At 38.0% G+C, this 23,409-nt stretch overlaps 1 protein-coding gene across 1 annotated transcript in view; it reads right to left on the reverse strand.

The window, feature by feature from the left end:
- Nucleotides 1-595: 595 nt before the first annotated feature.
- lrrn2 (leucine rich repeat neuronal 2) overlaps nt 596-23,409 on the reverse strand; it is a 71,805-nt gene continuing 48,991 nt past the window's right edge. The window contains exon 2 of the mRNA XM_073826279.1: nt 596-4,812. Within this exon, the coding sequence (XP_073682380.1) occupies nt 2,330-4,498 (2,169 nt within the window). The 5' untranslated portion in view covers nt 4,499-4,812 and the 3' untranslated portion in view covers nt 596-2,329. The remainder of the gene's footprint in view (nt 4,813-23,409) is intronic.

The raw sequence follows: 23,409 nt of genomic DNA on the forward strand, positions 1-23,409 counted from the left end.
CATTTGCTGCAGAGAGGAAGAGCATCACCAGCCTGAGGCTCTTTTCTCAGCAAATTTAAGAAGCCAAAGGCTGTTTTGCAAATCTCTAGAAACTGGAGTATGTCGTTGTGGTGATTCCATTTCAAAAGAGTGAATATTTGTTCTCATTATAATTGGAGGATATGTTGCTCCAGTTAACATTAAAGCAGTTCTGTGAAATTATGGCCCTTTTGAATTAGCATAAGGGCTCTATGAAACCCAACGACAGAAGAAATCGTAACTCAAGACCCTGATTAAGAAAGAGAGCATGAATTAAAGGTTACATGCATTGAGGGTGATATATGACGTCCATACCATTAAGGATGTTTACATGCACAGTGAAAAACTGTTTGTCCAGTTGTTAAAACTGTATATACATACTGGACGAAGCTGAGCTAAAAATTGTCTTGGTCTGTTTTTGAGATTTAGCAAAAACCAGACTGGTCCATTTTTAAGTTTCAATAAGTGTTTATATGACATTAAAAAATAAAGATGAATTATTGCTGTAGACAATTGAAATCAAACTTGTAAAGTGCATGTAAACACACTTGGCATCCTGCAATTGATCAAACCTTGATATCAGTCCAAAATGTTTTAATAATAGCTCAAAATAGAATTTAACACACAGTCATCTAAATTATTTCAGAAAGTGGTATGTTGAATAGGAAATTCAGATTGACTTATGTACAGCTTTGGGGTGGGGAAAAGACCAATGAGCAACAAATAATAATGAAGGAAAACCAATTTGAGGACAAGACAGTCAAGTTAAAGAAAGAGAGAGTCACTGAAACAGGAGGGCACATCAACCACAAACTTACAAAAAAAAAAAAGCAAACAAATTACCATAAAATGACAGCCTGTAAAAAAAAAGGATTTCCCAGAATTTGAGAATATAAGAGAACAGTTCACAATCCCCAATGCTGCTTTATTTCATTTCCCGGATAAAAAGCAGGGCACACTAGTGCCCTCTGACCCCTCTTTCACTGGGATTGTCTCTCATTAGTATAGCTGTCCAGCAGTCGGAGCAGAGCTCGTGTGCTGTGCGCTGAATAGTCACCTGACAAACAGTTTAAGAAAAAGCCCATTTAAATTCATTTTTTCTCTTTTTACAGAAAGAAGAGTTGGCACTATCTTTCCATGAAGTGTGTCCCATTAGCAGTCCGACAAGACCCGTGCTTTTCATCAGTACTGAAAGAAATGGGTTCTCTGACGTGCTTGCTTTGTACAAAACAGTGTGCATGTAGATGTGAACCTCTTTCCTGTCACCAAATGTTTGCTTTCATTGCTGGCGTTATGGGGCTGTTCCACACGCTTTCTCCATGACCCTCTCTTCTTGTTTGACACGTCTGAACAAAGAGGCCGACACATGTGTCTAGGCAGTACGTCCATCAAGACTAGAATGTCTGTTCACTTGAGTTGTTTTTCTAAGCAAGGGTCTGTCATATTTCAGAAACGAGAAGACCAAAATAGGCAAACATCTCACTCTGAGTATGTTGGGTCATAAATTTGTGCCCCCTGTCAGATCAGTTCATTTTTGAGGGAGAAAAAGATTCTATAATGCGCAAAAACATTCAGTTTTTCTGGGATGGTCTTAACTTTGGAGCGTTCTCTTGGGGTCCTTGTACGAAGCACAATTTAGCACACTGTTAAAGAGAGAGTACATACAACATTAGTTATACAACATTTAATACACCTCCCTTTATATCAGCTCCTTTCGTAATGCCTGCTTGGAGAGAGTTTGGTTTTTCACCATAAAAAGAAAAGTTGCCCGCAGCCTGCAGAATGCCTTTCAGAAGACTTCAGTTCTGACTTTTTTAGTTCTTTAGAGGCTTCCTTGCTATTTGTGTTCTTTGCTTTCCCATCTTTTCTTCAGTATTAAAAATATATAAGTGCTTATCTTTCTACAACCATTTGGCCTGTTGTGACACAGACTCGTAAAGTTGGGAGGTTGCATATAAACAGACTCTATATGAACTGTTATTTATGATTGGCAGCACAGCTTTAGTGTCCTAGGTTGATATACAGTATGTGAATATATGAACAAATGCTTTTAATATACATATATTTGTTGTATCTTTTTCGTTACAAAATAAATACAAATATCTTTTTTTTATTTTTGTTCTTTTTTTTCTGTTTTGTTTTGTTTTTATACTATACTTTGAAACTGGGTCGCTGTTATGTGAAGCAGGTCTGCCATTTAAATGTACAGTATTGTTCAGTAGTTTTGACTGTCAGATTGGTAAAGTGAGCTTTGTGAAACTTATACTCCAGGGATTTTTTTTGTCCATCCTTCTTGAACTCTTTATTCTGCTCAGCATGCCTCTTTTGTTAGCCCCTGAGCATCTTGTCCTGGTGAAGTATTTCTGAGGTCTTTCCCTCTTCCGTCTGATAGGACTTTGTCTGGATCCTGCTGGTTCAGGTACTTTACTGGTATTGGAGAAGCAATGAAAGCCTTCGCCTCCTGGGTTAGAATGGTGGTGTGGGGTTTTTCAAGCTCCAGCATGTGGTCTTTCCAACCAAATGAGGCTCCCCCATGACATGCTCTGGCCGCAAATAAAAGGAGCAGAGCTGAAACTGCCAGCAGGACTGCTGGGGTCAGGTCCGGTAAGGGATCTGGCATGGACACCTCCTTGGTCCTTAGATGGACACATGAGGTGTCATTTGGCCCCATGTGTAGACAGACTTTGTAATGAGTGCCTGGTTGGAGACGGGTTAGGTTGAATCTCCTTGTGCCAGCTAGAATTCGAGTGCTGTGCCTATGATGGCCTTCTAGGCTGCCGTTGGCAACCCATGATAAATGGGCTGTTGGGACGTTGCGGCTTGCTTGCCAGGTTAGTAAGGCATACCTTTCTTTGACATCCTGAACTTCGAAAGTATCCTCTGTCTTTTGAGTACCTGCACGAACCAGGTCACCTCCCTCCACCTGTAGAGTCAAGCTTCTAGTATCAGCTCCCACCAGGTTCTGTGCAACGCAAGTATAGAATCCAGCCTCTTCAGCACTGACTCCAAAAATCTCTAGCGTGCCTTCTGTGAGAACCTGATAACGCCCATAGCTGCTGGATGGAGTCAATCTCACGCCTTGGGGAATGACCCAGTAGATACTTGGCTCTGGCTCTGCCAGCGCTCGACAGTGCAAGGCTACCTTGTCTCCATGTTTGACTTCAATGTAAGAGGGGAATGTGCTTGGGGCAATCAAGGGCAGGCAGCTGTCTGCCATCTCTCTGAATGAGACTTCTTTAACTCGTCGGGCTTTCAGCTCAGGAGGCTCAGAGCAGAATGTTGATTGAGGCTCAATGAAACGGACTGGCTTGTCATTGTCGGCTCCCACCCAGCGGATCAGGCAGTCACAGCGAATAGGATTGGTGTGCAAGCTGATTTCTTGAAGGCTGGGCAGCGACCTTACTGTCTGGCTGTGCAGGGCACTCAAGGCATTACTGTTCAGCATTAGACTTTCCATACTCGACAACTTTTGGAAGGCCTGAGGGTGGATATACGAGAGCCGAGGATTGTTTGTGATCTCTAGTTTGGTCAGTTCAGGCAAGTTTTCCATTGCTGAGTGCTCGATGGAGATCAGCTCTTCCATGTTGTTTAAGCCAAGCTCTTTCAGGTGAAGCATATTTCGAAAGTCTCCCCTTTGCACTAGCTGAATGGGATTTTTGTTTAAGTCTAGGAACTTTAGACCTGGCAACTTTTGCAATGCCTCCTTTGGAACTTTTATCAGGTGGTTATCATAAAAGCTAATGCTCTCCAGATTTTGAAGCCCCTCTAGTGCTCTCTCCGAAATCTCGCGTAAGCCCATGCCTGCCAGGACGAGACTGCGCAAAGAGCTCAGTGGTTTAAAGTTGAGGTCCTGAATAGTGTCCACAGGGTTTCCACCAATCATGAGAACCTCCAGTTGTGGCAAAGCATGGAACCAACGCCGGTCGATTACAACCAATCGATTAGAGTTGAGATGAAGCCTTAGAAGTTTATCCAGACCCTTGAAGGCCCCAGGGGAGATGCTTCGAAGCCTGTTGTGATTGAGGTACAACTCCTGCAAGCTAGGGAGACCAAAGAACGCTGCTTCTGGGAGATGTCTCAGCTGGTTTTCCTCCATGTGTAGGCTAAGAAGAGCTGGCAGGTCAGTTATCCTCAGGTTACGGGTACTGGTAAAGCTGTTATGGGAGAGATCCAACTCTGTCAGATTGACAAGGCCCTGGAGTTCACTCTGGTCCACAGAACTGATGAGGTTACTTTGCAGCCGGAGGGTTTGTGTCTCTTGAGGGAGGGAAGTGGGCAGCTGGATAAGTAGCAGGTCATTGCAGTCTACTGTAGGAGCCTCTCTATACACAGACTGGGGAGAGTACCAGGGCTTGATTTGGCAGACACACTGGTGAGGGCAGGGCACTCTCCAGGGCATGGACTGAATGACCAGGGAGCTTCCAACTCCAAGCAGCAGATGCGTGTGCAGAAGAAATATTGCAATCTGTCCCATTTTCATAATTAAACTGATATAACTTAATGCAGATTCACTGTGATCTAGACTATTCAGTCTGGTTTTAATAACAGTCTCTCACTTTTCTCTCAAGTCCATGTGACAGAAGAACCAAGGGTTTAGTAGAATTTTGCTAAATAAATGGTCTCAGCGTTGAAGCACAATCTGTTTCTTCATATCCTGTCTTGTGAAGTAGTCACACAAGTATCTCAAAATCCCTTTTCTGTCTCCTTCGGGTGGATGTAATTCTCTCCAGTCTCACTCCATTGATCTTACATCCTAGCACAGAAGAATAGGTTTTAGGATTGGTTTAGGGACACCTGGAAGAGAAAAGAAAAAGACAACACTTAGTCACAGAAGAATAACATCATGGAATTTCATAATTACTTTTGTTAGATCAACACATGATGTATGACTGTTCCTGCTTCATTCTGTTTCACTTCTGTTTCACAATTGTCCTTTTATCAATAACCAAAACACGTTGCATGCTGCTCAGCTTGTATATTGCTTTTGTAAAGAGCTCCTTTAAATTTGTTCTGGGACATTCCAGTTGAATTTCACTTCACGTCTCATAGATGGAGGGAAATGACTTCTGTGAAAATATGAGAAATGCAGGCTGAAATTTAGTGAGTCTAATTCATGGCTTAGGATTTAGCTCTCCAAATAATCAGGGCCCTGGTATTACTCATATGCTGGAGGCTTGTAAGGAATGGGGAAAATATGACATGTTTTTGGCTAAATTCACAAGACGTGGACTCAGACCGGACATAAAAATGCATTAAGGGAGGAAACTCTGACTGTGGTCTAACCTACTTTGTTTAAACTTTGTGACACTGTGTGTAGAGGAAATCTTTCAGCTGTCTACTTTGGATTTAGAGCTTCTATACTTTTGGAGAAGAGCTGAAACCTTTTTCATAGTTAACTTTCAGAACACCAGCTTGGGAGTTAACGCAGTATTATTTTTGCACTATAAATTGCAATGCTGCATGGTCTGGTTTAGTTCTTGTTATTAGTATGTTCTCACCTTCATGCCATACTGTACTGGCACAAAAAAGGTCACAAAAGTCTAGACAACAACAATGAATATTAGATTATTTTCTGGAGATAATTCACAGCACCTCATACAAAGCAGTGAATGCAATACACGTTTCAATTAGACACCACAGTAGAATGGCAGGAGTACTTGCTCTGATTGTAGCATCCACCCTTTTCCTCCCTTCCTCAAAGCTCTGCCACAGTAATCCATCCTTCTCCTGAATGCCCAATTAGTTCTAATGTTCTCTCTGTCTCTCTTTTGTCCCCCAGGGATCTACCTACTGGTTCAGAGACTATTTGTGCTTCCTCTTCGCTCTCTCTCATATATGCACACTGGTGTGAGGGATAGAAGAACGATCCATAGCTATCAACAGGCCCATGTGAGCACGGCCCTGGGCTCTCCCCCGCCAGCCATCAGCATGTGCACTTCACCTTCAAGCTCATTTACAAAGTGTCAACTTCTCAAGCAGAAGCTTGGCCCTCATGATGCACCCTGTTACCTTGGCCCAGCTGGTCCTGGGACGTGTTACGTACTGTCGATTCTCTGTCTGCGTCGTAATGAGTTGTGAGGGTGTCTTGAGTGCCCCTAATGTGAGGTGAATGGAGACGTTTTGCATGTGGGCCTCTCGCATACTGAATAATGCATTTGCCGAGTTCACCAACTAATCTTCTTTTTCACTGCTTTTCGCTCTTACTTTGGCTAGAAAGAAGCACACAACTCTAGACAAAATAGTGCAGGATGCCAATGATGAACACCTTCATTTACCTCCAGAAGGAAACAGCTGTTGTGGTGACATTCAACAGGTGGTCCCATCTTGCAGGTGACATTTTATGTCTTTAAATAAATGTTTTCACCTCTTAGCTGCCATTAGGGCTGGGTATCGATGCAGTTTTTCTTGTTCAGTTCAATTTGGTGCCACAAGCTCTTTGATTATGTTCAATTTGGATATACAGTGGGTACGGAAAGTATTCAGACCCCCTTTCACTCTTTGTTATATTGCAGCCATTTGCTGAAATCATTTAAGGTAATTTTTTTCCTCATTAATGTACACACAGCACCCCATATTGACAGAAAAACACATAATTGTTGACATTTTTGCAGATTTATTAAAAAAGAAAAACTGAAATATCACATGGTCCTAAGTATTCAGACCCTTTGCTCAGTATTTAGTAGAAGCACCCTTTTGATCTAATGCAGCCATGAGTCTTTTTGGAAAAGATGCAACAAGTTTTTCACACCTGGATTTGGGGATCCTCTGCCATTCCTCCTTGCAGATCCTCTCCAGTTCTCACAGGTTGGAAGGTAAACGTTGGTGGACAGCCATTTTTAGGTCTCTCCAGAGATGTTCAATTGGGTTTAAGGGTGTACTCACACTAGGCACGGTTGCCATGAACCGGGCCCCGAGTACGATTGTCCCCACTCCCCACTCCCCCTCTGGCCTACACTCACATAGGGTTTCAGCATTCGTGCCGGAGCACGCTTACGTCATTATGGTGTGATGGTTTCAGGATAAACGGGAAGAGCGGCGCTCTCGCTGAACGCAATTTAGTCCGTCGCTGTTTTTACTTCGTGGATAGTAATTTTGAGTCGTTTGTTCCGCGGTGGTCCACAGCCTATTGTTAAACAGGTCTATCGCCATTGTGGCATGAAAATTTTCGCACAATCGTGCTGCTCATATGAGGAGATTTGCACGGTACCAGCTGAAGTGTAGCAAGGACTTGGCAGCTTTGATTACGGACTATAAAAACGTTGATTACCTTGCAAAAACGCAACGTCACGTGTCCTGTTCTGTGCTCCAGCACGGTTAGCGCTCACACTGCATGCGAACCGCGCCCGAGTCCAACTGAACCGTGCTCTGGCCCACCTCTTCCAAGCGAGCCAGGGCACGGTTCGGAGCACTCACACTAGTCAAACGAACCACGCTTTGGTGGTCAAACGCACTCGGGCACAGTTCAAACTGCCTAGTGTGAGTACACCCTAAGTCAGGGCTCTGGCTGGGCCATTCAATAACAGTCACAGAGTTGGAAGGTAAACCTTCGGCCCAGTCTGAGCTCCTGAGCACTCTGGAGAAGGTTTTCGTCCAGGATATCCCTGTACTTGGCCGCATTCATCTTTCCCTCAATTGTAATCAGTCGTCCTGTCCCTGCAGCTGAAAAACACCCCCACAGCATGATGCTGCCACCACCATGCTTCACTGTTGGGACTGTATTGGACAGGTGATGAGCAGTGCCTGGTTTTCTCCACACATACCGTTTAGAATTAAGGCCAAAAAGTTATATCTTGGTCTCATCAGACCAGAGAATCTTATTTCTCACCATCTTGGAGTCCTTCAGGTGTTTTTTAGCAAACTCCATGCGGGCTTTCATGTGTCTTGCACTGAGGAGAGGCTTCCGTTGGGCCACTCTGCCATAAAGCCCCGACTGGTGGAGGGCTGCAGTGATGGTTGACTTTCTGCAACTTTCTCCCATCTCCCGAGTGCATCTCTGGAGCTCAACCACAGTGATCTTTGAGTTCTTCTTTACCTCTCTCACCAAGGCTCTTCTCCCTCGATAGCTCAGTTTGGAAGGGTTCTGGTCGTCCCAAACGTCTTCTGTTTAAGGATTATGGAGGCCACTGTGCTCTTAGGAACTTTAAGTGCAGTAGAATTTTTTTTGTAACCTTGGCCAGATCTGTGCCTTGCCACAATTCTGTCTCTGAGCTCTTCAGGCAGTTCCTTTGACCTCATGATTCTCATTTGCTCTGACATGCACTGTGAGCTGTAAGGTCTTATATAGACAGGTGCGTGGCTTTCCTAATCAAGTCCAATCAGTATAATCAAACACAGCTGGACTCAAATGAAGGTGTAGAACCATCTCAAGGATGATCAGAAGAAACGGACAGCACCTGAGTTAAGTGTCACAACAAAGGGTCTGAATACTTAGGACATTAGGATGTTTCAGTTTTTCTTTTTTAGTAAATCTACAAAAATGTCAACAATTCTGTGTTTTTCTGTCAATATGGGGTGCTGTGTGTACATTTAATGAGGAAAAAAATGAACTTAAATGATTTCAGCAAATGACTGCAAGATAACAAAGAGTGAAACATTTAAGGAGATCTGAATACTTTCCGTACCCACTGTACATAAGTTTAATGTCCATTTTGTTTAAATATAAACATTAGGGCTGGGTAAAAAATTTAGATTTCTCGATTTTAATCGATACTCATTTTTACTAAACAATATTGATTCTTAAATCCCAGGAATTGTTGTGCTTTGTTACATTTGATATAAAACTAGGTCTCTGATTTCAAATTCTGTCCGTTTTATTACAGTGTTTAAACAATAAATGCCATTTTGCCGCTGTTAAATGTGGAGTGACAGATCTCTAGTACCTCATTTAAGAGAAGCGTCAGCGTGAACCGCATGTGAACTGACCATCTCTTCCGCTTAAATACCAGTTTCAGCACGACATAAACATTAATAAACATCCGAAGGTATGTTAAAATAAAGAGCACAACTTACCAAAATACATATCATGTCTCATATAATTGCTTAATGAGTGTTTCAACCGTGTAAAGATGTGTTATAAAAGCTTGTAAACAATGTCACGTAACCTCACATTTAAGTTACCTCAGAAAGTCTTTAGTCAGCTAGAAAAATGTCTGTAGTCAGCTGGAAAACTCCAGAGGAGCATTTTGCTAAATATTGGCATCATATAACATTCTTTATAATTTTTTTCTGTTCTTCAGTATTTAATTGTGACCCTGGACCACAAAACTAGTCTTAAGTAGCCTGGGTATTTTAGCAATAGCCAAAAATACATTGTATGGGTCAAAATTAGCCTATTGATTTTTCTTTTATGCCAAAAAACATTAGGATATTAAGTAAAGATGATGTTCCATGAAGATATTTTGTACATTTCCTACTATAAATATATCAAAACTTAATTTTTCATTAGTAATATGCATTGCTAAGAACTTGGACAACTGTAAAGGAGTTTTTCTCAATATTTAGATTTTTTTTTTTCAACCCTCACTTTCAAGATTTTAATGTAGTTGTTTCCCAGCCAAATACTGGCTTCCTAATAACCCCATACATCAAAGGAAAGCTTATTTTTTAGAAAATTAAAAAAAAAAAGGACACTTATGACTGGTTTTGTGGTACTTTTTCACAATTTATGTTTGAATAAATCTGTCAGGGTTTTTTTTTTTTTCCACAGTCACCATTTAAATGTAACTTAAATTGTTCTTAAAAAAATATATTTTAAGCATTTGTATACAAAATTAATGTTAACCCTTAATATTATAGTAATGTACCAACTGACTCTCATGTATATTTTACAACATTAGTTGAAAGATTTTTTATTTTCCTTGGTAAAATGTGGCATGTACTGTACCTGAATTATATCCAAAATCAATATCGAATCAGAAAAATCGAATCTACTGTAATTGCAAGCTTGAAAATCAAAATCAAATCAAATAATTAAAATGTGTTCCAATAGTGATTTATTAATAAGAACTGGCTCAGAAGAATCATTTGTTAATCTAGTAGTAGTTTATGCTGTATACTTTTGATTCACTTAAAAGGATTTATTTAAAGACCATTTGTTTATGAATTGTACTACAGTAGTGATTGAATGGTGAACAACAGAAACCATAGCGATTCTGTGTTTCTACTGACTTCTCCTCAAGGTTTTTCACTCAGATTGTATGATGTTTTAGGCAGCCTGTGCAAATGAGAATGCATCTGACACATGCTTCTATGTCACTCTGAAAGCTTCCAGTTCATCATAATCGTCTTTTGTTGACCTCAACAATGGATTGTGCAAGCTACTATTATTTCTCTTTGGCAACAAAGAATATAATAGCAAGACATGCTGAAAGACATATTTTGACACCAGCCTGTGATTGACCCATGCAACACAGAATCCTGTCACTACCCAGTCAAATGCATCCCTACAAAAGCTTTTTTCCTGTCAGGTTCTTTTCAAACCAAAATAAAACGGTGCCTTGTTTCGGTTTAATCACAATTTTTGTTCTTGATTTGCTTTGCAGATTGCAGGGATTAACTGAATTTGCCGCTGTCAGTTTCCTTACGGGCCCGATGTTCATTCACGGCATGATGGCTGATGGGGGAGCGTACAAGCCACCTCTGGCTGCATGCTGCTGCATGGATCTCTGTACCAAAGCTCCTCCTGTCCTCTTCTTCAACGACTCATTTTAGAGCTTAATGGTGAGTGGAAAAGAAGAAAAATCTGTTTACACTCTAGCAGTGATGCAGATTTGCCAGGCTCAATGAATAATTCTTTGTGGTTACACACACCTGAAAATGATAGCCTGGTCCTCAAAGGTGGGTTTGCACATTGCATTAACGGCTGTTTTGGGTTGAACAGTATTTATGTTTTGTTCTGTGCCAAAGCAGTAACTTCACACCTGCATTATTTATTTAATTCCTTTGCTTTTGCATGCTTTTATCCCATTATAGTCCAGTGCATTATCCATACCATTAAAAAAAAAAAGTTTGTCCTCTTGTATTATCATAGTTTTTTTTTTTTTTTTTTGAAGAAGTAGTGTATGCTGATTAATGTTTCATCAATAGACTGAATTGACTAGTATTCATCATTTATGACGCATGCTTCAGGTTATGAAATAAAAGGGAATATCTGAATCAATGTAGAATCCACAGTGGTGGACAGTAACGAAGTAGTTGTAATTCGTTACTGTACTTAAGTACATTTTTCAAGTATCTGTACTTTACTGGAGTAGTTTTATTTTGAGTAACTTTTACTTTTACTTCACTACATTCCAAAGCATAAGATCGTACTTTTTACTTCACTACATCATAAAACATGTCGTTACTCCTTATAATATATCACGTGTTCCGAGACGCAGAAGCGGTGTCTGATTCATGAACAAACTGATTCTTTTCAATCGGTTCGCAAATCGCCACAAACAATTCATTCACGAATTGGACTGATCCAATTGCAGCTGTTCTCGAGTCGACAACTCACTGATTCAAATGAGCCGTTTAGAGCAAGTCTCCAGTCAACTTGATTCACAACTAAGAACCGGGAGATCTTGTGAGCGCGCACGCGTGACTGATGCTGCGAAAAGTAAGTTATAATGTCGAGTTTTAGGATTAATTATTGTAACTGTCAGTTGTTTGCGAACTAAATCTGCTGTAAAGGGTGATGTATTTAAGCCCACTGAAATGCTTGAATGCAGACACATCAACATCGTCTCTTTTTAGGTCAAAAAAAGAAACATTAAAATAACACAGATTAAATAAAATAACTCATGCACTTTTATATTCCTCGCTGCTGTAACCTTAACAGTTTTATTAAAATGCTACGCATTTAGCCCTATATGACGTCTGTTTTTATATTGTTTATTAACGGTATACTTTTTTATATTGTTTGGATCGACTAACAGTTAGCCTAGTAGACAGATATAACATTAAATGGTTTATTCATAACCATACTGAAAATAAGTAAATATTGTTAGCTGATGCTAATTGTCTAGCTAACAACTTGCTGGTGCTAGGTTGAGGTAATTTTCAGATATGAAGTCCAAATATTTATAATCAACCACCTAGACAGATTACATCTGAGGGAAAAGAAAAGATGTGATGATGTTCACAATATGGTAACTACAGTAATTATCAAAGTGGGAAGTGATGCCCTCTGGGGGCATTTGGCCAGGGTTTTTTTTATACAGACAATGTTTTAGAAAAAAGAAAAATATTATGAAAATATAATGAAATTTTTCTTCCTAACTTCAGGCCTTATTCTCATATCATTTATAAATTATAACTGTGCCGTTCTGCAAAATAACAAGCTTTGAAACACTTTTTTCTTACTGGTGAAAATGAGATGGTCAAATCAGTTTTCTGTCAGGTACATCGCAGTGTAAGCTTCACAGTGAACATCACTCTTGTCAACGTAGTCCATATCAACAACAAAAATCTATCTTGACTCCATATAAGCTAGTGGTTATTTTGGGAAAATCCAAGGCTTTTTGAACAGTAGGATTATAAAAAAAATGCTAATATAAAATTATAGCCTTTATAAAACTTTTTTACTTAAGTACACATCAAATTTTGTACTTTTGTTCTTTCACTCGAGTAAAATTGAAAAAGGAGTACTTTTACTTTTACTGGAATAATATTCTATTATACGTATCTGTACTTTTACTCAAGTACTTGATTTGTGTACTTCATCCACCACTGAGAATCCATAAATTGTTATGGGTTTGTAATGAAAGCATGTGAATTGACCTCTTCTCTTTCTCATAAATACAGAATGCTCTGCGAAGATTAAATAGGATGTTATACACTACCAGTCAAAAGTTTTTGAACAGTAAGATTTGTAATGTTTTTAAAGAAGCCTCTTCTGCTCAATGGGCCTGCATTTATTTGATCTAAAGTACAGCAAAAACGGTAAAACTTTGAAATATTTTTAAAATATCTAAATTTAAAGTGTAATTTATACCTGTGATCATTATTACTCCAGTCTTCATTGTCACATGATCCTTCAGAAATCATTCTAATATACTGATTTGCTGTTCAAGAAACATTTTTAGTAATATTATCAGTATTTAAAACAGTTCAGGTTTCTTCGATGAATAGAAAGATCCAAAGATCAGCATTTATCTGAAATAAAAAGCTTTTGTAACATTATACACTATACTGTTCATTTTTATAGAAATTCATCAAAGAAGCGTGAAAGAATTATACTCAGCTGTTTTCAACATAATACTAAACGCACACCTTTGAACATATAACTAGATGCCAAATATGAATCCAAGTGGCAAATAATGTTTTTCTCAAAACGTAATCATTCTTAGCCATTTTTCCAGTTGTCTAATGAGTGTGTTTATTATTAAGAATAAATTGCACTTGCTTTTGTATTGTATTCTGCAATTATGCATAACTGACAATTCAGTTATGCATGATTGTGACTGAAATGTCCAAATATTTTATTTTGCTCTACTGAACAACAATTGCTTTTGCAATATTTTAGATTGCAGTGGTAGCCACTGCTGTCTGATCTAAATATCTTTGAAATAGTAGTTTGTCGTCTTGTGTGTTTTTCTGTAAGAGTGTGTGTGTGTGTGTGTGTGTGTGTGTGTGTGTGTGTGTGTGTGTGTGTGTGTAACATTGGAATTCAGTGAAAGGACTTAACTGTCTGTCTCCCTCTGCTTTCACCTGCACCGACCTTGCCAGCCTATTTTCTGCCAACTCTAATATCAAGCTCCGACAGCACAACCCGACTCAACTGCCACACACACTGTGTCTCTCTGCTTTTCAAAACTTCAGTTTGACCCCTCTTGCTTCCAGTGGCCCTCACTTTACCTGAAGTCTATCAGCATCTTTTTTTTTTTTTTAAAAAAGGTAAAGGCACAGACTTGCTGGTTATGACATCACAAAATTGTCATGGTCTTAAAGGGATAGTTAACCCAAATAAAATTCTGTCATTAATTACTCACCCTCATGTTGTTCCAAAATCCGTAAGACCTTTGTTCATCTTCAGAACACAAATTAAGATATTTTTGATCAAATCTGAGAGCTTTCTGACCCTGCATAGACAGCAACGCAACTACCAAGTTCAAGATGTACCAAGAACATCGATAAATTAGTCCATGTGACAGCAATGGTTCAACCGTAATGTAATGAAGCTACAAGAATACTTTTTGTGTGCAAAAAACATAAATAACTTTATTCAACAATTTTTTTCTATTCCATGTCAGTCGGTGCGCATTCACAAGTGAAAGCTCTCAGATTTAATAAAAAAATGTTAAATTTGTGTTCCGAAGATAAATGAAGGTCTTACAAGTTTAGAATGAGGGTGAGTATTTAATGACAGAACTATCTCTTTAACTCCTAATTACTCCTATATTATATATAAATTAGGTGAGGCATTTGTAATCTAACATGATTTTTTACTATACAGATCTGAAAATCAGAAGATGGATACATTCATACACCTAGCACTGGATAAAAGATGTTGATTTATTAGTAACATTTTCACTTTGACTGGGTTTTAATTTTATTTGCTCTAATAGAACCCTAATAGAAACTTTCATTTTAAAACCTAATAATGCAGCTGTACACATTTGTGTACTTTTTTTTTTTTTGCACAGGGAGCTGGAAAAGATAGATTGGAGCCTGACAGCTGTGCGCTCAATAGAACATATTGCCGTTGTTACTTTTCTCGACTAATAACAACCATAACGACCACACAACATTAAAAATAATACATTCCAGCACCATATTGGAGCTCATTTCAAGACACACTGACAAAATGAGACCTGCTCCACAATCGGAGATGCTCGCTCTGTATTAGATGACAAAATCATACATTGAGGACAAAATCCGCCATGACAAATACATATCGTCTATGCTAATGTCCTGTACAAAACTGACCAGATTTTCAGTATTATCCAAAACGACTGTTTTTCAAGCATCTGTTTGTGTTTGTTTGGTTGCAAGTAATCCTTATTTGTCTCAGTCTTTGCAAGAGTTGTTTGTTTTCGAGGTAAGTGCGTGCACACACACATAACTTATGCATACGCAAGCTTGGTTTATGCCAAAAAGTGAGATCCACACCTGGTTCACTAACCCTTGAGACAAAGAGGAAAGCTTTTGAATAATAACAAGTGGAACAACACCTGAAGCTGCAACTGCACGAGTTAATTGAATATTCCTGAAGATAGGCCCTTGAGCGTGCCAGCATTGGATTTTCCCAAGGCCGTCCAACGTCGCCTATTGCCTCATAAATATCGAATTGGTGTTGTGGTGACTCAAAGCTAGGCTAATCCACCATTGCCACAGATGGAATCTGATTGGGGATTTTCATCTTGTTATCTTTGCTGTGAGTCTGCCTTATCAAGGCTTTGGGCAATTTCTCCAGAGGAATTGAAGGGTGAGCACACTTGTATTATCATGACTTCAAAGGAACTTCACAGCCTGAAAGGGTCCGCACTGCCTTTTCTTTTTTTCTTTTTTTACCAAAAAAACTCTGATTAGACCCATGACTTGGAATGAGGCCCTCAAGCCCACCTGTTTTTGAAAAGAAATGAGAGGCTATTTTTTAATGCTTTTTTTCCTGTGTTACTGTACATGGATGCATTTATTCAGCTGCAGCTGTTTTTGTACGCAAGAGCTTGCCCTGCATGAACGACCTCTAATAGTGTTTCATAAGCCTCTTTGTGTAATTATAATGCACCTGATGGAACATGATGGAGTCCTTTAGAGAGTGAATAAAAATCGTTTGCTAAAAGCCTTAAAGAATTGCGCAAATTTGCTATTCATCTTCAAATCAAGGTGATGTAAATGTTAGCACATTTTGTGCAAAATATGCGACAGGTTGAACAGATATTGCGGGTATCTGACAGTCACCTTTCATCATTTGAAACCAACTGACAGAGCTGCATATTACCTGTATTTTATATCATATAAAACCATGTCTATCACATTGCTCTTTATAAAGCAATTATATGCTATATAGATGCAAACTAGTATTATTCCATCCTTACCGCAGCACCCCCCCCCCCCCCCTGCCTGCGTCTCAGGAGAGTGTTGTATATTCTCATTCACCTTCCTGAGGAATATTGACCTTTGTAATAATTAGATGAGTGCTGCGGCAGCGACTTGATAGCAGCTTTTTTATAGAGTGGGACAAGAAGCTGTTCACCCTTTACACAGTAAAAGAATGTGTAATCTAAACCAGCCGTTTGTGTTTAAATGCATCTTATGTTTTTCACTAATAAAAAAAAAGTTGATGTTTTTCTTCATCCCTCTCTCTCTTTCTGTTGTTACCCTCTGCAGAGCCACCGTCATTTATTTCTTGGAAGGAGCTATTGCAGTGCTCGCTGCAGAGTTGCCATGGAGATCTGCCTCAGTGTTTCACAAGGTCAGTGTGAAAGTTGAAGGAGCTCTGCATAACAGGTTTGCTCCTTCACACAGCCGAAACATTTCAACACATACTGATGTGGTTGTTTTGATATAAATTTAGTTTATAGAATATCTTTTTGAGCATATTTATAGGTTTTTTTTTTTTTCTTCACATTTCTCTAACTTGCACAGAAACGTTGTTAGGAGTACATGTGCATTTAAAACCTGTTTATGGTCACCCTTCTTATTATTATTATTAAGGTTGAAAACACTTGCTGCCTAATATTTTTGTGGAAACCTTGATACATTTTTTTTCAGGATTCTTTTATGAAATGTTGTAACATTATAAATGTCTTTACTGTCACCTTTGATCAATTTAATGAATAAAATCTAATGATAATGTTCCCTACATGATCTCCCTACTAGTTTTTATGTTGATTTTAAGTTACAGTGTAAATTATGTAAGCCCATTTGTGCCATTGAATAAAAAAAAAATAAAAAAAAGGTAATTACGACTTTTTTATCTCACAGTTCTGACTTTTCTCACAATTGGGTGATACAAACTCACAATTCTGACTTTATCACTTTTTTCAAATCACTCTTTTTCCCCTCAAAATTGGACTTTATAACAGTTCTGAGGAAAAAAAGTCAGAATGGCAAGAAACTAGTCAGAATTGCGAGATATAAACTTTTGATTGCGAGAAAAAAAGACATAACTTGCATTTACATCAGAATTGCGAGATAAACTCACAATTCTGACTTTATTTTTTTCCAATTGTGAATTTATATCATGTAATTCTGACTTTATAGCTCGCAATTGCAAGTTTGTATCATGCAGTTCTGAGAAAAAAGTCTGAATTTCAAGTTTATCTCGCAATTCTGACTTTATAACTTCCCATTTTAAGTTTGTCACCAATCCAAGAAAAAAGTTAGAATTGCGAGTTTGTATCATGCAAATCTACTCTCAATTGCAAAAAAAAGAATACCGACATACTCGCATTTGCAAAAAAAGTTACTTATTACAACTTATAAATTCACAATTGTGAGAAATGAAGTCAGAATGGTGAGTTTTCATCTCGCAATTCTGACTTTCGAACTTACATTTGCGAGTTTATATGACACAAATTTTAAGTTTATATCTAGCAATTCTGACTTTATAACTCACCATTTTGAGTTTATATCTCAAATCCGAGAAAAAAGGCAGAATTTCAAGAAAAAGTCAGAATTGCGAGATGTAAACTCTCAAGTGCGAGAAAAATAATTCTGACATACTCGCGTTTGCAAAACAGTTAGCAAATGCGAGTTATAAGTCAGAATTGTGAGATAAAAACCCACAATTCTGTCTTTATTTCTACAACTGTGAATTTATATCACGCAATTCTGACTTTAGAACTAGTTTGTATGATACAAATTTAAAGTTTATATCTCGCAATTCTGACTTTATAACTCACCATTTTGAGTTTATATCTCACAAATCCGAGAAAAAAGGCAGAATTGCGTGATACAAACTTGCAGTTCTGACTTTTTTCTCGGATTTGTGAGACAGAAACTGTCAATTGCAACAAACAAACTCGCATTTGCAAAAAAAGTCACAAATTTCTGACTTTATTTCTCCCAATTGTAAATTTATATCATGAAATTCTAACTTTAGAACTCGCATTTGCAAGTTTATTACGCAATTCTGACTTTATAACTCGTAATTTTGAGCTTATACTGAATCTCACAAGTTTGAGAAAAAGCCTGAATTGTGAGATGAAAAAGTTGCAATAAAATTTTTTTTTTACTTTATTTAGTGGCAAAAAAACAGGCTTCCTTAGTAAATGACTTGAGAAGTAACCACACAATATATAAGCTATCAGTAGCTCTATTCACACATTGTCTACCTCGCTGAAACATTTAGATGTTCTGCGAAGGCCAGATTTTATGCTGTACTATATACCTAACAATGTGTGATGACAGAGAACTGACAACCTAAACTGCCATTTTTCATCAGAGGATCCACGTATCTAAGCATAAACGAGGCTGAAATCTTGGATGGAGATGCAGAATGACAGTAGGGTTTATCAAACGCTTTCTCTCTTTTCCCCCCCTGCAACTGTTTTAGAACAAAGATTCCCAGCAAAAAGTTGACATTTTATCCTATCTGACATACTGTCACTTATATGTAAAGTAAAAATGTAAGACTAAATTTTCTGGTTGATGACACATGAGTTACAACTTCTAGTTTAAAGATACAATGCAAAGTATTTGTTTCCCTTACAAAAGAACTTTGGCCTGAGGTTTTTCATTAATGGGAAAGTCTTTCACACTTGGAGTAAACATCAGCTCTCTTCTATTTCATCTTTTATATTTCAGGAAAGCCCTGCAGTGATTCCTGAATATGAAAACTATGCATGTTCTTGATCAGCATTTCTGTACTTCTTGGTAATTTATTCTCTTTTTTTTTTTTTTTTATGTTGATTACAACATTGGCCGCCTGGTGCACTGTGTTCTTTTGAAAATGTGTTAATGACTCTGATCTCATTTTTCTTTTCATTGAGTCTGTCTGTAGTGTTATTGAGAGACAGATGGGTGTGCCAAAGAAAGTGAAATGGATATATATAAAGGATAAATCAAGGGTTAAATTAAGCAGGAGCAAACCAGAATGGTGTTCAATCTCCATTTAGTGGGTGCACTCACTCAAAATAACCCTTCATTACATTATCTTAAACATTATGCCTCTAGATAGTGGTGGCGGTTGGTGGTCTAGTTTTCCATCTCAGTAAACTTGCAAAAAACATCCCCTTTTCTGATGGATGTCCACTGATTTGATTGAACAAATTCATCTTGATAATGTTGGATAACTTTGATAGAAAGATATGTAACAAAACATGGTCAGGTCAAAGTGTCAAATCTAATTTTTGGTCCCAAATTTGTATCAATTGTATTGTTTATCCACTGTATGAAGATTTTTTTTTTGGGGTATAATTTGTCACAGTTTACTTTATTTTGCTGTCCTCACTTACATAAATCAACTATAGTGGCCTGCACTCACTAGTAAAAAAAAAAAATTGAATTTTTTTTTTGCTTTGACTGTATATTACTATATAGTGTTTTTGCTTTAAATGTTGTCTTATGATATCAACATTTTGATACCAAACAAATTTCATAGTTCTTGTCACCAGTGTCAATATCACAAAAACTAATACTAGCTTAAATTAAAAAAAAGAGAGAAAAGAATCATATTAAAAGATTAAAATAGAATAAGAAACTGATTACAAGCAACTGGAAAAAAGTACAGTACAGTAGAGCAAATAAATTAAAAATGATGCATACATTGTATTAAGTAAACAAATGTATAAAAACTCTGCATAATGTGTAAATTAAATACATATTTCTTTTTCTAACAAAGTTAAAAAAGTGATTTAGCATTGAGAGATTTTCTCTCTTTTGTTGATTGATTAACATGAATGACAGACAGCAGGAATATCAGACTGCTGTCACTTTAAGACCTACCCTGACCCCAATATACTGTTACACGTGTTTTATTTTCAGCTGTTTGCTTTTACTTAAGACCTATACATTACTGGTTACGAGGATACTTGCAAGGATGGGCATTTTGATTTATACTCACTGTCTCTCAGGGAGCACATATAGCAAAATGAATTCTTTTTCGCTGCCAATTGCAATTGCCAAGAGCAAAAATCACTTGTTTATAAACTGCAATGTTTAAAACTGCATCCAAACAATATGTTTTCGTGACCATGTATCACAGCAGTGTCACGTGAGTGTGTAACTGAGAGAGACGATTGTCCAAAATCTCTGCCAGTTGACAAATTTCAGGTTAATCGTGTCTACTGGTATGTGACCCAATTTCAGTTTTTATGCATAATCTGAAAGCTGAATACATAAGCTTTCCATTGATGTATGGTTTGTTAGGATAGGACAATATTTTGCAGAGAAAATCTGGAATCTGTGGGTGCAAAAAAAAAAAAAAAAATCAAAATATTGAGAAAATCGCTTTTAAAGTTGTCCAAATGAAGTTTTTAGCAACAAATATCACTAATTAAAAATTAAGTTTTGATATATTTACAGTAGGAAATTTACAAAATATCTTCATGGAACATGATCTTTAGTTAATAATCTAATGATTTTTGGCATAAAAAAAAATCAATCATTTTGACCCGTACAGTGTATATTTGGCTATTGCTACAAATATAGCCTTGCTGCTTAAGACTGGTTTTGTGGTCCAGGGTCACATATCACCCACCCCTTCTTTGCAGTCACTTTTGATCAGTTGAATGCATTTTTTTCCGTCCCCAAACTTTTAAACAGCAGTTCAAAAGCCCGAATCACATGCACTACACCAACGCTTATTGATTTTTCTTATATGTTGCATTTCGCTTATCCTTTGTTATTACGGTTCAAATTCAAAAGCTCCATAATTTCTCTCTCTCTTTGTTTTCCCCAGGATGAAGGCAAATCCGTGAGAAAATGATAAATCCATCTCCAGTGGAAAGAAGGGGACAAATTAAAGGAACAAACACTACGTGGCTGATACAATCGAATGCGCAGCACAATTAAACAGCCATTACCCAAACCTCACCGAATGTGACACTTTCATCACTTTGAAGACAAGAGGAAGGAGCAAGAGCATATCCTCATGCTACCCCAAGTGTACTCTGAAACTAGCCATGCTGGTTAAGTCTTTCATGCTGGTCCCCTGCTGGTGGGAGGATGACTCATGCTCAGAGTGACCTTCTGTCATACCGCCCTCAATAATATTGACAGAGGCTTGCCTGTGGTCCTTACATTCATCTTCATTAGCACTTGGCTTTAAGCATCAATGTCATTGTCCGCTCCTGGGAGGCCTTCACTGCTATCTTTGCTTCTGTCTGCCCCGGTCGCCACATCTTTCATCCTCTTCCTGCCATTGCTTAGCTTAGAGGGAACTCAATCAGACTATCATCCGAGACATGTTTGCCTGCAATCTGCCCTTTTTACTTGTGAAAACTAGGGCAAGGAGAAGGAAAACATTGATCTTGGAAGATAATTGCTTAAAGGGATAGTTCACCTCAAAATTAGAATTTGTCATCATTTACTGTTTGACAAGCAAAGAGCCCATGATGGATGTTCTTCAGAGCTGGGATATTATTCAAGTTTGACTTCCAAAGAAGAAATAAATTCAGGTTTGGAACGACAATGAGGGTGAGTAAATGATGACAGAATTTTTAAATATTGTTTGTTGTGGTTACTTTATCAGTATTTGTGTCCTAGTCTGTGTACTCTATGTGTGTATGTGATTGTGCGCTCCACAGAAAGAGTCATCCATCTCCGGTAGTTAGCGTGGGGCGTAATGTCGGTGACCACAGGCAGCAGGGCTCTGCCGCACAACCACGTATCCCTATCAGCTTCAGAGAGGTCAGAACGGAGAGAAGGGGTATGGATTATCTTTACTTCACGCTGGTAGACTCTCTTTCCTCTTTACCTACAATCCCTTCCCTGCTGCTGCTGTCACACCCAGAAAGACGAAACTGAAGCGCTCTCCTTTGGTGCTTTAAATGAGCTGTGTGTACATCCAGGGAATGTGCACACTGCCGCCTGCCGTACTAACATGAGCCCGCTGTGAGTTTAAACACAGCTTTCTGATGGCTGCTGGTCGTCGTAGAGGAAGCACCCTAAGCTAGATCTGTCTTCCCAGCAAGCACAACTCCACACATTTTTATACTTTGTCCTTAAAAATGTAAAAAAAAAAAAAAATCATAACAGTGCAGGAATGTTTTTATGAGGTGTTCCTTTTGTAATATATAGGGCCCTATGAATTCTGTGAAGTGGAAAATGTGGACGGAATCATGGAATCTGTCAAATTGTGGATGAGTAAATCAAAAGTAGGTGCGTACAATTAAATCAAAATGTGATATGCACTAGTGTCTGTGAATATTAAGCCGCAAAAACACTATTTATACATGTCACCGCGCGTCACTCCAGGACAATCAAAAATGGGCAAAAAGGCGGAATGTGGGTGGAGCTGGTTGCTGAAACCACGCCCGCCTAGCGCGGCAGTGGTGACAGCAGCGGCAATCCCCCTGTCACTCAAGTGGCCACGCCCTAAATTATACAGAACTTTAAGGCTTAATATAACTTAAACGGATGAGTTATAAAAAAAAATCACCCCCCTCACAGTTGACATGAAGGGCAAAACTAGCTATATAGACCAAAACCACTTTTTGTTCCAGGCTGTAAACATGCTTTTTTCTGCTGTAAAGTTGGGCATTTTAACATGGGGAGTCTATGGGATTGACTCCCTTTTGCTGCCAGTCTCTAGCGGCCAGTCGATGAATTGTAGTTTAAGTCACTTCCGTGTTGGTTTCAGTAGAGAGAGCGGGAGGTTGCCGCTTGGTACATATGCATATAAACATAATCTCTAGAACTGTTCTGAGAGTCATGAGCATTTTACCATTTAATTTAAGAAAACTGTATCATATACAAACGGAAATGTAAAGGTCTTCACAGCAACCCATCAAAATAAAAGTTCAGTTTAACTTGAAGAAACTGTGAAAGAAATGTATTACTTAATGTAATTATAGTACTGCTACTACTAGTAAAATAATTATTAAAACATTATTTTTTAAGTAATATTTAACAGAATTTATTTACCTGAAAAAAATGTAAATACACAACACTGTGTTTTTGAAAAAAAAATAAATAATAATAATCTGTGAAATAGAGAGTTTGGTAAAAATAAAACCAAATTTGAGAAGAAAAAAAATGCATTTCATAGGGCCTAATTTTTATTTTTTAATTATTCAAATTAAACATGCTTTTTGTCAATATTTTGTTTAATTAACCATTAAAACAGAGTGTAGAAAAATTAAAACAACAAAAAAAAAATCTAATTTATTCAATCAAAAATACAGTAAAAAAGTAATATTATTAAATATTATAACTCTACTCCAAATCTTAATTTAACAGCCTAAAAATGTGAAGATATTACTTTATTGTTTTGGTTATATAGGGCAGTGCTATTTTAGT

Source organism: Garra rufa, chromosome 20 (genome assembly GCF_049309525.1).
Source record: "Garra rufa chromosome 20, GarRuf1.0, whole genome shotgun sequence".
In the NCBI taxonomy this organism is placed as follows: Eukaryota; Metazoa; Chordata; class Actinopteri; order Cypriniformes; family Cyprinidae; genus Garra; species Garra rufa.